Source organism: Phacochoerus africanus, chromosome 2, assembly GCF_016906955.1.
Source record: "Phacochoerus africanus isolate WHEZ1 chromosome 2, ROS_Pafr_v1, whole genome shotgun sequence".
Lineage (NCBI taxonomy): Eukaryota > Metazoa > Chordata > Mammalia > Artiodactyla > Suidae > Phacochoerus > Phacochoerus africanus.
Genome location: NC_062545.1, coordinates 75,542,891 through 75,560,397, shown reverse-complemented (window position 1 = coordinate 75,560,397; position 17,507 = coordinate 75,542,891). Strand labels below are relative to the sequence as shown.

Genomic DNA, 17,507 nt, shown 5'->3' with positions numbered 1-17,507 from the left:
AGTCTGTCTTATAAATAAAATCAGATTTTGTAAGTTAGCTCTTCTAAGACTTAATCTATTTTAAAATTGCCCTTGTATCTCCCACAATTAATTTATACAAACTGAATTTTGGAAGACAATTCCTGAGATTTTTAATGAAATCTTCTGAGATTAAAACTGTATTTTTTTAAACATTTTTCCATGGGAATATTATATGTCCTGCTACTACCTCAGACAAAGAAAGACTAAAGAAAATGTAGCATCTCAGGGATCACTGGTGTGAGTGTTAAAATCAGTTAACGCGACGCCCTGAATTGAATCCATCCTGACTCCACATGGACCTTGGAGCTTGCTTTCATGCAGAGAACCAGGGGTTTTCTCATCATTTCCCTCTATGTACAAATGCAGCATTTTGACTCACCTTTTTTATCACCAGTTGGGTGATAAAAAATTTCCAAAGTTTGTCTTCTCACCTTTAATAAAAATTATTACCTTTACTATCTGACTTTTTAGCAACAAATAAAACACCTTTAACATTAGAAATCACTTCAAAGTCTCAAGGCACCTACTTCCGTTAATCTCACAGGAGAATGTCGCCATCGTGTGGACGTTTATTTATTTATTTATTTTGCTTTTCAGGGCCGCACCTGCAGCATATGGAGGTTCCCTGGCTAGGGGTCAAATCAGAGGTACAGCTGCTGGCCTACACCACAGCCACAGCAACTCGGGATCCAAGCCGCGTCTGTGACCTACACCACAGCTCACAGCAATGCCAGATCCTTAACCCATTGAGCGAGGCCAGGGATTGAACCTGCAACCTCATGGTTCCTAGTCGATTCATTTCCACTGTGCCATGACAGGAACTCCTGGACATTTAGTCTCTAAATGGACTGAAGAATATTCTGTAAACCAGCTGTTTCTTATAGATTTACACTGCATACCTCCCAACTCCTGGGAGGCTTTGCTTCTACTCTTACTCTTAGCTGCAGAATCTTTGCTCTTGTCCTGTACGCCAGCTCCTTTGCTGGTGCCTGTGTCCCTTCAACCAAGCGTAGAGTAGCCACAGGCAGGAGAATGCCAGGAAGAGCCAGCGCAGGGAACCAGGGGAGCAAATAAGCAGAACTGTGAGAGACTGTGCCCAGGTGAGCGGTTAAGAGAGATACACTCGGAGTTCCCGTCGTGGCGCAGTGGTTAACGAATCCGACTAGGAACCATGAGGTTGCAGGTTCGGTCCCTGCCCTTGCTCAGTGGATTAACGATCCAGCGTTGCTGGGAGCTGTGGTGTAAGTTGCAGACGCGGCTCGGATCCTGCGTTGCTGTGCCTCTGGCCTGCTGCTGCCTCTGGCGTTAGGCCGGTGGCTACAGCTCCGATCCAACCCCTAGCCTGGGAACCTCCATATGCCACGGGAGCGGCCCAAAGAAATAGCAAAAAGACAAAAAAAAAAAAAGAGAGAGGTACACCCTAAGCCCTGAGGGGAAGCCAAAGTCAGGGTCAAAGAAGTTGAAACAAGGTTCAGGACTAAGCACCAGGTCAAGACCATCCCCCAAAGTCAAGAGCACTTTGGAATAGAACAGCAAGCAAAAGTGTGAGTGGGGGTTCAGACTGGGGACTGAGTTTCAAAACACTGAAAATGAAATTTGGAATAGTGTCTCAAAAACCAGTATTAGAGGAAACTTCATCCCCTCCCCCCGCCCCATGTAATAAGGGAATCTAGTGTCTGAATAACATACGTCTGTATTGCAAGAACCTTGAAACTCAGAGGTCTTTTACTTTTTCTTCCATTTCTTCATCTCTCATTTTCTCCCTAATTGTAAGCATTGCAACCATAATCTCTATCACTCTCCTAGTATCACTTCCACCCTAGTGTAGTGTGCCCCCGCCCCCACCTTCTCCTCCTGATGGAGTTACAAGACAGCTTGCCCCAAATGTAGTCCTATTTCTCTGAGGTCATGAATTTTATTTGCTTTCTGTTGTCTCCTATTTTGTTTCCCCTTTGTAGCCTCCTCTGTGATTATTTGAATGTATTTTAGAAATCCATTTTAATTATCTATTGGCTTTTTAGTTATAACCCTATGCACTGTCTTTTAGTGGTTGTTCTCAAGCTACATATACACCCTTAGCTTTTCACAGCGTGCTTAGGGTCAGTATTATTCCCATGTAATATTGTCAAAACCTTTTGACTCTACAAGTCCATTTACACCTACCCCTCACTCCACCAACATCCTTTTATGCTCCAGTTGTCGTGTTTTACAACCAAATACATTATAAACTCCACAAGAAAAGGTTATAGTTTTTGTTTGAAATAGTCATATGTATTTTAATTAAGAGGAAAATAGATCCTTTCTTACACGCACCCAGATACTTACCATTTCTGTTATCTTCACTTCTGCTGGTCTGATGGAAACCAGAGGGACGGGGAGAGAGTGATCATCTGAATTGCTTTCCCGTATGTTTTTCTCTGGCTGCTTTCAGGATTTTCTTTGTATTTTTGCTTTTCTGTAGTTTGATTATGATATACATGCATGTCATTTTCTTCGTATTTATATAGTTTGAGGTGTTCACTAAGCTTTTTTTTTTCTTATTGTTGATTTACAATGTTCTGTCAATTTCTGCTGTACAGCAAAGTGACCCAGTCATACGTATATATACCTTCTTTTCCTCATGTTATCTTCCATCATGTTCTATCACAAGTGATTGGATATAGTTCCCTGTGCTGTACAGAAGGACCTCATTGCTTGTCCATTCCAAATGTAATAGTTTGTATCTACTATACTAAGTTTCTTTAATCTGTAAATTTTTGTCCTTCACTAAATTTAGGAAGACTTTGGGCTTAGCTCTTCAAATATTTTTTCTACCCCATTTGCTCTCTGTCTTCTTCTGAAACCCAGTTACACAGAGGTTAGATCTTTCTTTCACTATTGTTCCACATGTCCCCGGAACAGTTAGTGTTTTTAATCTTTCTTCTCTCTTTTCTTTACATAGGATACTTTCTATTGATCTGTCTTCATATTCACTGATTCTTCCCTCTGTCTTCTCCATTCTACAGTTAAGCCTACTTAATATTTTTTAAAATTCAAATATTGCAATTTCTAGGACTAAAATTTCAGTTTAGTTTGTTTTAATATTTTTATTTCCCTCCTGAGATTTCCTCTATTTTCATTTATTTTCCTTTTCCACATTGATCATAATGATAATAACTGCTTTAAAGTTCTTAACTGGTAACGCTAACACCTAGACTGGGCATTTAATGACTATCTTTCCTTATGAGAATGGGTCACATCTCATGATCCTTTATATTTTCAGTAATTTTGGATTATACCCTCGAATTGTGAACGTTATGTTGTAGGGATTCTGGATTCTGATATATACCTTCAAAGAGGGCTGATGTTTTTGTAATAGCAGGCAATTAACTTGTTAATTTGGAATTTCCTCATGCTTACAGTATAAGTTCAGCTTATACTGTTCTAAACAGCTACATTCAGGGTTCAGAGATTAGCCAATGGCTTGAATAATCTTTGTAAACTGAGTTTGGCATTCCTCTGGGTCTCTCACCTCTAGAGTTTAGCCTTGCTCTCTAGCACCCTGATTGTGGCTCTTTCCCCTGCTTGCTCCAGCTGGAAGACAGAACGCTTTTTATCAGAGTTTTAGTCACCCTGTGCCACCACCACTCTAATGGAGACTGCCCTCGAAGCAAATGCACGAAATAGGAGAATTGACCCTAAGCCAATTGCTTCCTCCAAATTTTGACTACTCTGCTTTTGTTCACTAGAGACCCTCTGGAGCAAGAGAGAGAGAGAGAGAAATATGTCTGTGTGTGTTTTATCCACAGTTTATGGTTATTATCTGCTAGAGGCTAAATGAACTTATTCCTTCATACTGGAGGCAGATCTCTGAGACCATGAATTTTAGAACATGTATCTCCTAACATAAGGACTGAAAGATACTAGATGGAAGGAAAAAAACAGCCCAGTTCCAGAGGACCAAAATGCCATTTGCAGAAAAAAATAAAACCATTTTTTCCCTAAAAAGAATTAACCCATGGTTCTCTCAGATGGTCTGCTGTGAAGATTTTTAGGCTGTTTACCTTTTTAAAAAATTCAACATTGTACTGAAGGAACTAGCCACAACCATGTGATAAGAAAAAGAAACATCATGTATGTTAAAAAGTAAGAACAAAACTTACTATTTGCATGTAATTGGATTATATAGAAAGTCCAAGAGGGTTATTTGCAGAAAAATTATTTAAGGTCATTCCCACCAGCTTTTCATGTAACAGTGACATTTATCCCCATGCGGAAAAAAAAGGTAAATAATTGCTAAATTAATTAATCTGTCTAGAAAAGTGCTAGGTACTACAGAATGTTGGTTGGTGCCCATCATCATTTGGGGCAAGATCCCCTGCCTGCCTCTTCTCATCACCACATCTTAAGTGGAAGCATGTTACAACCTATCCTGCTCACATGCTCAGAGCTTAGAGTTGCTCTAAATTAGTCAACTTAGTCCTTCATTCATAAAAATGAATGCACAACAAAGGACTACCATATACTTGAGGGAAATTTTCAAGACAAAGAAGAACCAAAATGAACAGATTAATTGGCTCTAAAAAAAAAGACTATAAAGGAAATATTACTGAACATTAAGAAAATTCCAGTTCACCTCAGAAAATTCAAGAACTTGGTATCCGTAAAACAAAAACAGGATGCTGGAATTCCCACTGTGGCTCAGCAGTAACAAACCTGACTGGTTTCCATGAGGATGTGGTTTCGATCCCTGGCCTCATTCAGTGGGTTAAGGATCCGGCGTAGCCATGAGCTGTGGTGTAGGTCACAGACATGGCTTGGATCTGGTGTTACTGTGGCTGTGGTGTAGGCCGGCAGCTGCAGCTCTGCTTTGACTCCCAGCCTGGGAACTTACATATGCTGCGGGTATGGCCCTAAAAAGACAAAAAACAAAAACAGGATGCTATGAAAAACCAGAGAGCAAAAGTGAGTTCATGGAAATTAAAGTATATTTAAACTAACTGAGAGTTGAATTAAAAGATTAGAAAAAAAAAAGTTTCTCAAATATAGACTAAAAATACAAGAGATAGAAAATAGAGAGTTCCCGTCGTGGCGCAGTGGTTAACGAATCCGACTAGGAACCATGAGGTTGTGGGTTCGATCCCTGCCCTTGCTCAGTGAGTTAAGGATCCAGCGTTGCCGGGAGCTGTGGTGTAGGTTGCAGACGCGGCTCGGATCCCGCGTTGCTGTGCCTCTGGCGTAGGCCAGTGGCTACAGCTCCGATCCAACCCCTAGCCTGGGAACCTCCATATGCCGTGGGAGCGGCCCAAAGAAATAACAAAAAGACAAAAAAAAAAAAGAAAATAGAAAAGAAAAAACCTGGAGGTATGTGAAATCAATCCAGGACAGTTAACACATCCAATATACATTCCAAAAAAAGTGGAAAGAGAAAATAAACATGAAAGAAAAAGATATCTATAAAGGAATATGGATAAGATTTGTATCAGACTTTTCACCAGCAGTAATGGGTGATAAAAGGCAAAGACAGTGGCTTCAAAATTCTGAGTGAAAATGGCTTTCGATCTGGAATTCTATACCTACTCAAACAATTTATAATGTGTGAGGATATAGTAGGAACATTTTCAGATTTTAAGGACTTGGAAAATTAGGCTTTTATATATTCCTCCTGGAAAAAAAAATAGCCAATTGATATGGCAAATAAGCTCCTGCCTATGAAATTACACAAAAATAAATAGAAATATGGGGTACGGGAGGAATAAGATAATCATTTAATTTGTCCAAAGAGAGGACAAATTAAAATATGGCATGATTTTTAATAATGAGAAAAAATAATGTTTGATCTTGAAACTTGAAACATTCTCCTTAGAATGGTACCTGTTATGGTTACCTCTGAGCAAGGCCAGGTATACACACACACACACATTTCTCTCTCTTGCTCCAGAGGGTCTCTGTAGAATGAACAGAGGTTGATTATGGTTGTGGGTTCGATCCCTGGCCTTGCTCAGTAGGTTAAGGAGCTAGTGTTGCCCTGAGCTGTGGTGTAGGACACAGACACGGCTCAGATGCTACATTGCTATGGCTGTGGTGTAAGCCAGCAGCTACAGCTCCGATTGGACCCCTAGCCTGGGAACCTCCATATGCTGTGGGTCTGGCCCTGAAAAGACAAAATAATAATAATACTAGTAATAATATTGCAAACAAAAATTTAGAAACTGAAGAGAGGGAAAAGTGGAAGGAAGAGTAAGAACATCCTCTTGAATTGTGGGGAATCAAAACATACATCTAATGCAGACTAGTACATTTAGAATGTTTAAGCAGTGAGGTCGTACTGTATAGCATAGGAACTATATCCAGTCTCTTGGGATAGACCATGATGGAAGATAATATGAGAAAAAGAATGTATATATGTATGACTGGGTCACTATGCTGTACAGCAGAAATTGACAAAACATTGTAAATCAACTATAATAGAAAAAATAAAAGTCTTTAAAAAAAAGATTTTGAGGGGACTTGAACCCTTTGAAATTGGGTGGAAATGTGTATATGTGAGGCATATACTTATTTTTTTTCTTTTTTTTTTCTTTTTTTTATTACTCAAATGAATTTACCACATCTGTAGTTGTATAATGATCATAACAATCTGATTTCACAGGATTTCCATCCCACAGCCCAAGCACATCCACCCACCCCCCAAACTGTCTCCTCCAGAGACCATAAGTTTTTCAATGTCCGTGAGTCAGCATCTGTTCTGCAAAGAAATTCCATCTGTCCTTTTTTCAGATTCCACATGTCAGTGAAAGCATTTGATGTTGGTGTCTCATTGTATGGCTGACTTCACTTAGCATGATAGTTTCTAAGTCCTTCCATGTTGCTAAAAATGCTGGTATTTCATTCTTTTGATGGCTGAGTAATATTCCATTGGGTATATGGACCACATCTTCTGGATCCACTCCTCTGTTGATGGACATTTAGGTTGTTTCCATGTCTTGGCTATTGTAAATAGTGCTGCAATGAACATTGGAGTACATGTGGAGGCATATACTTATAAGGAAAGTCTCTATAGTTTTCATCAGCTGACCAGTGAGGTCTGTGACCCAGAGGAGGTTAGAAACTCTGCCCTAGTTCCAAGCTGTTGGCTGCTTTTCTCACTTGCTCATCCTGGAGGAGCCAGCGCCTGATGCAGCCCACAGTGGGGGAGGGTATGCTCTGAATCAGGTGGGAGATTCTGAACTGGAGCATGTTTTAACAATCAAAGAGTCTGGAAATGTATAGATTCTGCTCCAGATGTTGTTAAGGGATGGGAAAGGGAGACTTGGTAGCATGATTAAAAGCAATGACAAAAAAAACTGCACCTAATGCAAACGATTATATTTAGAAAGTTTAAGTAATGAGATCCTGCGTACAGCACAGGGAACTATATTCAGTCTCTTATGATAGAACATCATGGAAAATAATATGAGAAAAAGTCATATATGTATATATGACTGGGTCACTTGCTGTACAGCAGACAGAACATTGTAAATCAACTATAATAAAAATCTATTTAACAAAAAATACACACATAAAAGTGATGATTCAATAAATAGAGATTTGGGGGTAGAATTTAAAGTTATAGGCACTCCATGAAGAATTAAGAATTAAATATATGACTTAAACTGAGAAATGGGCAGAAGAAAAAAGAGAAGAGGTCTAATGTAAGTCAGCTAAATTTCTCAAAATCACTAGCAGGAAAGAGAAACCAAGGATCAAAAGACCACCTTTTACTATTTATTTTGTTACTTTATAAACTGATTTCTATAGAACCCTAACAATACCAAAAACTCGCATTTTAAAAAAAATGCAAAAATGGCTTTAAAAAATCATGAGATGTATATTCTAATCTAAAAAGAAATTTAGAAGTTCCCATTGTGGTGCAGCAGAAACAACCCGACTAGTATCCATGAGGATGCAGGTTTGATCCCTGACTTCCCTCAGTGGGTTAAGAATCCAGCATCTCTGTAAGCTGTGGCGTAGGCCGAAGATGCAGCTTGGATCTGGCATTGCTGTGGCTGTGGTATAGGCCTGCAGCTACAGCTCTGAATCAACCCCTAGACTGGGAATGTCCATATGCCAAGGGTTCAGCCCTAAAAAGCAAAAAGTAAAATAAAATAAAATAAAATTTTAAAAAGGAATTTAACTATATCCCTAAATTATTTTAAGCCAGTTGCAGAAAATAGAACAATTTCATTTATGTACGAAATAAAATTGTGTGTATCCAAAAGGATCCTTTTCAAGTAGGAGAGTGGAAGTAGGGCTGAGAGTGTGAAAGTCTTTTTACCCTAAATAATTTGAGCTTGATAGCAAAAATGAATTTATTTTTAAACATATGGTTTTATTTTTTTGTTATTTTTTTGTCTTTTTGCCTTTTCTAGGGCTGCACCCATGGCATATGGAGGTTCCCAGACTAGGGGTCGAATCAGAGCTGTAGCTGCCAAGCCTATGCCAGAGCCACAGCAGTGTGGGATCTGAGCCGCATCTGCAACCTACACCACAGCTCATGGCAACGCCGGATCCTTAACCCGCTGAGCAAGGCCAGGGATCAAACCTGCAACCTCATGGTTCCCAGTCAGATTCGTTAACCACTGAGCCACAACGGGAACTCCTGGTTTCATTTTTAAATTAACAAACAACTTGGAAGAGCTGTGAGGTAGAGCTGGAGAGGTGAGTACAGGTTCACCTGAACAAAGGTGTCCCCAGATGCATTGTGGACCCATCCTACCATACTTGCAGTGATCCTTAGAAAATCAGATCTCAGGATAAATAATTGTCAATGTGCAAGAAAAAGGAAGAAGTAGTAAGGGAACCAAATGGTTTCAAAATTCAAATAAACATCATCCCAACGCCATGCTTCTGGGCACAGTGCAGGGAAGAGCTCCTATCCTCTCATCTTCCTCCAGGCACTATAAATCCAATTCCCACCTCCAGGGACTTGGAAAGGAAGCAGGATCTAATCAGTGAGAAAGATCAGGAAATAACGAGAAGATAGGAGGCAACAGATTCTGAGAGGGCAAACATTGAAGCGGGCCTGGAAAGGAGGAGGGAGTCTAAGTGTTACTTAGACGTGGAAACTGGTCCTTGGAAACTGGATGTGCAGGGATGGAGAGCGAGGAATAACTCCCAGGTTTCCAACTGGAAGGCAGCACTCCAACGGGGAAAGGAATACTTGGGGGCAGCATATGGTGGTAGGGCAGGAGGATTGATACAATAGGATTTGGTTTTGTGCAAGCTGACCTACAGCACTTAGAGGCTATACAACACTACTTAGCATCAGAATCCTGTCATGGTCTTTAATAATCGTTTGTGTATTATTCTTGTTTTCTCCGATAAGCTGCAGCCTCCTGGGGGACAGATATGATTCTATTAGTACAGTGCTTTATGCAAAATGACAGTGATAGCTATGATAGCACGGTAATAGGAATAATAGCTATCATTTCCTGCTTACCATGTGCCAGACAGTTTTTGAAGAGCTTCACATGTGTTAACTTATTTAATGCAGTCAACAAATGTGAGGAGGCAGTTTCCTTATTCCTGTTTTACAAATGAGGAAACTGATCTTGTCCAAGCTACCATGACGAGGGAGTTTTAAATACTCTTTGAGTGGCATTAAGCATTATTGCAGAAGACAATGAAAAACATGTCACAATCTCACAACTATTAGCATTAAATATTAGCAGTTAACATCTTGTCTGTTTTATTTATGTGATCACTATAGTGTCAGCCTTGAAGGCATTACATTTCTGAGTGCCAGATATTTAACACTGTATCAATGGGTGAATGTTCTAACCAATCCATCTCACCAGTATCTACGTATTCCAAAGTATCCCAGATGATCAATTAGCAGTGTCATTTGTTCCATATTTTATACGTATCATAAAAGAGACGATTTTCTTCCTTAGACTGTTAGAGAAGATGAAGACATGAGTGAGGAAGAACTTGAAGATGAGGAAGGTGATATTGAGAATATCCTCGAAGATGAATTTCCAAAAGATGAGGAACTGATGAGTGAGGAAGATGAAGAGCAGGAAATCAATGCACTCGAGCGCCTGAGAAGTGAACTAGGAGAAAAATTTGAAGCAGATATGAGTAATTTACAAACAGTACAGGTTATTACTTTTTCATTTTTCCTAATTCAAAAAAATAACGTTTGAGAATGAGACGAAAGCATTGTGGTTGATGCCTGGATTTTCTTTTTAACACTTCAAAAGAAATATATATTTTTAGGGCTTTCATACCTTTTGTCAGCACCACTTATAATTATAAAAACTTGTTAATAAATCAGGGACAACATGGAAGTCACATAGGGTCAAAAGTTTTAGCTGCCAACACACAGCCAATTGGCAGCTAGAAAATATTTGTTCTCTAGCCTGAAGGAGTCAGTTATCAGCAGTGTGTATGTGCTGTGATGGAATGCTGCTAGTCTCCTTCCCCCTAAAAATATTTGGTTTTATGGTTTTTCTCATAGGAAGAATTTGAGAAGTTTTTGATACCAGTAATTCTCATTAATGGAGCTCGAAAAATCCACATCGTACAATATGTATTGAATATGAGACTGAAACCACTGGTGGAGAATCGTGCGAGCATTTTTGAGAAATGTTATCCAATAACATCACGCCTTGCCCAGAAAATGCTTAGGTTTACCTACAAGTATATAAGCTCCTTTGGCTACTGGGACCCTGTAAAGGTATGTCAGCAAATGCATCTGAAAGCCATTTTCTTTCCTTTTTTTTTTTTTAAGTATATCTAAGAAGGCGGCAGTGGATAATTTAAAAAAAAAATTGTAAGCGCTAGACAATATTCTTTTTTTTTAAATTATTTATTATTATATTTTTCCCACTGTACAGCAAGGGGGTCAGGTTATCCTTACATGTATACATTACAATTACATTTTCCCCCCACCCTTTCTTCTGTTGCAACATGAGTATCTAGACAAAGTTCTCAATGCTATTCAGCAGGATCTCCTTGTAGATCTAGTCTAAGTTGTGTCTGATAAGCCCAAGCTCCCGATCCCTCCCACTTCTCCCTCCCATCAGGCAGCCACAAGTCTCTTCTCCAAGTCCATGATTTTCTTTTCTGAGGAGATGTTCATTTGTGCTGGATATTAGATTCCAGTTATAAGTGATATCATATGGTATTTATCTTTGTCCTTCTGGCTCATTTCACTCAGTATGAGGTTCTCTAGCTCCATCCATGTTGCTGCAAATGGCATTATGTCATTCTTTTTTATGGCTGAGTAGTATTCCATTGTGTATATATACCACTTCTTCCGAATCCAGTCATCTGTCGATGGACATTTGGGTTGTTTCCATGTCTTGGCTATTGTGAATAGTGCTGCAATGAACATGCGGATGCACGTGTCTCTTTTAAGTAGAGTCTTGTCTGGATAGATGCCCAAGAGTGGGATTGCGGGGTCATATGGAAGTTCTATGTATAGATTTCTAAGGTATCTCCAAACTGTTCTCCATAGTGGCTGTACCAGTTTACATTCCCACCAACAGTGCAGGAGGGTTCCCTTTTCTCCATAGCCCCTCCAGCACTTGTTATTTGTGGATTTATTAATGATGGCCATTCTGACTGGTGTGAGGTGGTATCTCATGGTAGTTTTGATTTGTATTTCTCTTATACTCAGCGATGTTGAGCATTTTCTCATGTGTTTGTTGGCCATCTGTATATCTTCTTTGGAGAAATGTCTATTCAGGTCTTTTGCCCATTTTTCCATTGATTGATTGGCTTTTTTGCTGTTAGGTTGTATAAGTTGTTTATATATTCTAGAGATTAAGCCCTTGTTGGTTGCATCATTTGAAACTATTTTCTCCCATTCTGTAAGTCGTCTTTTTGTTTTCTTTTTGGTTTCCTTTGCTGTGCAAAAGCTTTTCAGTTTGATGAGGTCCCTGGGTTTATTTTTGCTCTAATTTCTATTGCTTTGGGAGACTGACCTGAGAAAATATTCATGATGTTGATGTCAGAGAGTGTTTTGCCTATGTTTTCTTCTAGGAGTTTGATGGTGTCCTGTCGTATGTTTAAGTCTTTCAGCCATTTTGAGTTTATTTTTGTGCATGGTGTGAGGGTGTGTTCTAGTTTCATTGCTTTGCATGCAGCTGTCCAGGTTTCCCAGCAATGCTTGCTGAATAGACTTTCTTTTTCCCATTTTATGTTCTTGCCTCCCTTGTCAAAGATTAATTGACCATAGGTGTCAGGGTTTATTTCCGGATTCTCTATTCTGTTCCATTGGTCTGTCTGTCTGTCTGTTTTGATACCAGTACCACACTGTCTTGATGACTGTGGCTTTGTAGTATTTCTTGAAGTCTGGGAGAGTTATGCCTCCTGCTTGGTTTTTGTTTCTCAGGATTGCTTTGGCGATTCTGGGTCTTTTGTGGTTCCATATAAATGTTTGGATTGTTTGTTCTAGTTCTGTGAAAAATGTCCTGGGTCATTTGATAGGGATTGCATTGAATCTGTAGATTGCTTTGGGTAGTATGGCCATTTTTACAATGTTGATTTTCCCAATCCAGGAACATGGAATATCTTTCCATTTCTTTACATCTTCTTTGATTTCTTTGATTAAAGTTTTATAGTTCTCAGCATATAGGTCCTTTACCTCTTTGGTCAGGTGTATTCCGAGGTATTTGATTTTGTGGGGTGCAATTTTAAAAGGTATTATATTTTTGTATTCCTTTTCTAATATTTCATTGCTGGTATACAGAAATGCAACTGACTTCTGAATGTTAATCTTATATCCTGCTACTTTGCTGAATTTGTTGATCAGTTCAAGGAGTTTTGGGGTTGAGTCCTTAGGGTTTTCTATGTATAGTATCATGTCATCTGCATACAGTGACAGTTTTATCTCTTCTCTTCCTATATGGATGCCTTTTATTGCTTTTGTTTGTCTAATTGCTGTGGATAGGACTTCTAAAACGATGTTGAAGAGCAGTGGTGAGAGTGGGCATCCCTGTCTTGTTCCAGATTGGAGTGAGAAGGCTTTCAGTTTTTCCCCATTGAGGATTATATTTGCTGTGGGTTTATCATAAATGGCTTTGATTATATTCAGGAATGTTCCCTCTATACCCACTTTGGCGAGGGTCTTGATCATGAATGGATGTTGGACTTTGTCAAATGCTTTTTCTGCATCTATTGAGATGATCATATGATTTTTGACTTTTTTTTTGTTAATGTGGTGTATGATGCTGATTGATTTGCGTATGTTGAACCATCCTTGTGAACCTGGGATGAACCCAACCTGGTCATGGTGTATACTTTTTTTGGTATGTTGTTGGATTCGGTTGGCTAAGATTTTGTTGAGAATTTTTGCATCTATATTCATCAATAATATTGGGCGATAGTTTTCTTTTTTGGTGGTATCTCTGTCTGGTTTTGGAATGAGGGTGATGGTGGCATCATAGAATGTCTTTGGGAGTATTCCTTCTTCTTCAACCTTTTGAAAGAATTTAAGGAGGATGGGCATCAGTTCCTCTTTATATGTTTGATAAAATTCACCTGTGAAGCCATCTGGTCCTGGACTTTTATTTGTAGGGAGTGATTTTATGACCTCTTCAATTTCATTTCTAGTGATCGGTCTGTTCTGTTGGTCTGTTTGTACTTGATTCAGTTTTGGCAGGCTGTAAGATTCTAGAAAATTGTCCATTTCTTCCAGATTGTCAAACTTGTTGCCATATAGTTGTTCATAGTATTCTCTTATGGTTTTTTGTATTTCTTCTGTATCCGTTGTGATTTCTCCTTTTTGCTTTATAATTTTGGTTATTTGGGTTCTTTCTCTCCTCTTTTTAGTGAGTCTGGCCAGGGGTTTGTCAATTTTGTTTACCTTTTCAAAGAACCAGCTCTTGGTTTTATTAATTTTCTCTATTGTTTTTTGAGTCTCTATTTTATGGATTTCTTCTTTGATCTTTATAATTTCCTTCCTTCTGCTGACTTTAGGCCTTTTTTGTTCTTCTTTTTCTAATTCATTTAGGTGGAGGGTTAAGTTGTCAATTTGGGATCTTTCTTCTTTTTTGAGAAAGGCCTGTATTGCAATAAATTTCCCTCTGAGCACTGCTTTCGCAGCATCCCATAGGTTTTGAGCGGTTGTGGCGCTAGACAATATTCTTAACTAGCTATCATTTTGCCTTTCTGAAGTAGGAAAAGTCATTGAAGGGTTTACATTTCTTTCATCTATTTCTGTAGAGATAATCCAGTCCCAATGTGGTTTTAACTCAGTAGAAGAAGATAGTAGTAGAAATGTTTTCAAACTAGATATCTAGAAAACTGAGCTCTGGCACTGATTTGCTATCTAATTTTAGGCAAGTCATTTAAACTCTTTGATTCTGTTTCTTCACCTTTAAGATGGGAGAATAATGCCATCTGGCCACTGTGGTCAAATACAAGAATATAAAATCCCTAGGAAGTGCAAATACCATACAAAATGTGCCTTTAATATTCATCACAAACTTATTTCTAAGCACTGTGTTCTTATGTAGTGTGGACAGATTTAATGTAATTAGAATTCAGTAATTTCAAATGTGGGATGGTTTCCAACTCATCCTAACCAAGAACATACCAGCCACTCTTCCAGACCCTGGGAATAAAACAGTGAAGAAAACAGACAAGGTTCTTTTTGTCATGGGGCTTATATTCTAGTTGGGTTGGAGAGGGAGGAGAGGCAATAAATCAGTAAACAGATAAGTTCTTGTCAGGTTGTATTAAGTATGATAACAACAATGAAGGAATGTCTATAATGATGACCTACCCTCTCAGCCAGTGTAACTTCTTATTTCATCAATGAAGTTGAACAGTGGAGAAGACCATGGCCTCTGGAGCCAGACTGCCTGAGTTCAAAACCACCACTTACTAGCTGAGTGACCTTGGACAAATTACTCAACCTCTCTGAGCCATTCCCATTTGCACAATGAAAATAAGCACAGTCCCTACCTCCCTCACAATGTTGTTACAATTTTTAAATGAGTTAAAATGCTTGCAGCAGTGCTTGGTTTTTTGTGAGCATGCAATTAATATAAGGTATGTCTGTTATTACCATGTATTCCTAGTATTAGCTATTGATAGAAAGTCTTTTGGAGGAAGGGATCCAAAATGGAGCCATGTGCATATTACTTGAAACCTCCTTCTTGGTTGATATGGATATAATCAGTTTCAGTTCTGCTTAATTGTGTTATCTTTCTCATCTTAACCATAAGGACGTCAAGAGAAACCTTTTAAAATTATCTTGCTGAAACACTATGACAGTTCCCTCCATAGAGAATCAGATGCGTGTATTAGGATCACCTAGAAAGTTTTTGAGAAATAGTTAAGCCCTAACCTTCTCCTTGAGATGGGCAAGAGGGAAAGAAGCAGGCAAAGTCAGAAACCTCTTTAAGGGCCCATGTCCAAACATAATTAGGATTGTTCAAAAATGCCTTGTGGAGAAATAAGTGCATGGTAATAGGAAGGGTTTAAGCATATGAATAATGATTTTTCAGGGCTGTTGGGAATTTTTCTGGGTGCCTGACAATTTGATGTTTCTGATTTGATGACACCTTGGGTACTCCTCCTACAGAGGAGAAAGATACATGCTAGATATTTTGGTCAATAGCAGAAACTATGATAAGAATTCACACTTAATTTGGGAATTTGAAATGGAATCATTAAACTTTCAGCTTTTCTTTTATTACCAAGTAGAAGACATAGAGCAGACATTCCCAGCCCATCCCTGAGTTTCTTCTTATCCCTAGCTAGCTACTCCCAACCACAAACATCACTCCAGCCCAAGAATGATGACAATACCATTGACCTGTGACAACTGTCCTGGTGTAACTTTGAAGGAGGACCTATTACTGTTCCCCACCGGCTCTGTCAAGTCCAGGGAGGGCTGATGCTGTAAAAAGATATCCAGTTAATCACCCCATTGTCATCATCCCAAACACAAAGATGTGGGGCTATTCCTCCCTCTCCATCCTTTATTGACACCTTAGGTGGCCTTTTAGGTGTATTTTTCCCTTTTGTGGCTGCTCTTGATTTTATATAAGTAGGATTTTGTCTGTATAAAAATGTGGAAGAGAAGCCAGTAGGATTTGTCCTTCCAGTATACCCCCAAAGATAACCCAGGACCCTACCTGTATTAGTCTCTCAAGCTGCCGTAATAGAGTAACAGACCGGGTGGCTTAAACCACAGAAACATATTTTCTCCTTGTTCTGGAGGCTGGAATTTCATGATCAAGGTGCCAGCGGACTTGGTTTTTCTGGTGAGGTCTCTCTTCCTGGCTTGTAGACACCACTGCTCGTTGTGTCTTCAGCGCTTTTCCTTTGATCTCATGCATGCCCGATGTTTCTTTCTCTTCTTACAAGGACACCAAACTTCTTAGATTAGCACTCCACTCTTATGACCTCATTTAACCTGAGTTACCTTCTTAAAGGCCCTGTCTCCAAACACAGTCACTTTGAGGGTTAGAGCTTCAAACGATGATTTGGGGAGGACACATTTCCATTCATTACCACCTTAGGAATGGACCTGATTGTGAAGATAAATTGGCCCATGAATATATCCAAACACCTTGACACTCCCTGACAGAAACATTCAGTATATGCTAAAGACATAAGGAAGGAAGTGGAAGAACTATAATTGTCAGAAACTGAAAGCCGTTTAAGAAAAACTACATTTATTGCATGTAGGTATAAAATAATTTGTTCTTTTTACACAGTCTTTTAATATTAATATTTGATTATGGTATTGGTTTTATAATTCTATAAGAAAGATTTTCTTACTTTATTTAATTTTTTTTCATTCTTTTTTATGGCTGGACCCACAGCATGTTGAAGTTCCTGGGCCAGATCAAACCTGAGCCGCAGCTGCCAACTATACCACTATAGTCAGATTCTGTTGTTTGTTTGTCTGTTTTTGTCTTTTTAGGGCCACACCCTCAACATATGGAGGTTCCCAGGCTAGAGGTCAAATCAGAGCTACAGCTGCTGGCCTACACCACAGCCACAGCAACTCCAGATCCAAGCCTTGTCTTCTACCTACACCACAGCTCACGGCAACAGTGGATCCTTAACCCACTGATCAAGGCCAGGGATAGAATCCTCATGGATACTAGTTGGGTTTGTTACCTCTGAGCCATGATGGGAACTCCCAATTTTATTTTACAAATTTGTTTTTTCAAATGTATTTGGGGGAAATGCTATTTAAAATAAAGCTAACTTATGAATTCAATTGTGTACATATTGCAGCTAAGTGAAGGGGAGACAATCAAGCCAATTGAAAATTCAGAGAATCCACTTTATCCTGTAATCCATCGTCAGTATATTTATTTTTTATCTAGTAAGGAAACTAAAGAAAAATTTATCAAGAACCCAATCAAATATATCCGCCAACCCAAACCTAAGCCTACTATGCCCATTAGGATTGCAATCGTCGGGCCTCCAAAATCTGGGAAAACTACAGGTAAGGATGTGTTGGCTTTTGTTATCCTTAAATATAAAATAAT

The 17,507-nt window shown here is 39.0% G+C and overlaps 1 protein-coding gene across 1 annotated transcript in view; it reads left to right on the top strand.

Moving 5' to 3' along the window:
• Window positions 1-17,507, top strand: part of AK9 (adenylate kinase 9) — a 130,710-nt gene that overhangs the window by 95,199 nt on the left and 18,004 nt on the right. Inside the window, exons 27-29 of the mRNA XM_047769141.1 lie at window positions 9,936-10,142; window positions 10,502-10,720; window positions 17,251-17,464. Coding sequence (XP_047625097.1) covers window positions 9,936-10,142; window positions 10,502-10,720; window positions 17,251-17,464 — 640 coding nt within the window. The remainder of the gene's footprint in view (window positions 1-9,935; window positions 10,143-10,501; window positions 10,721-17,250; window positions 17,465-17,507) is intronic.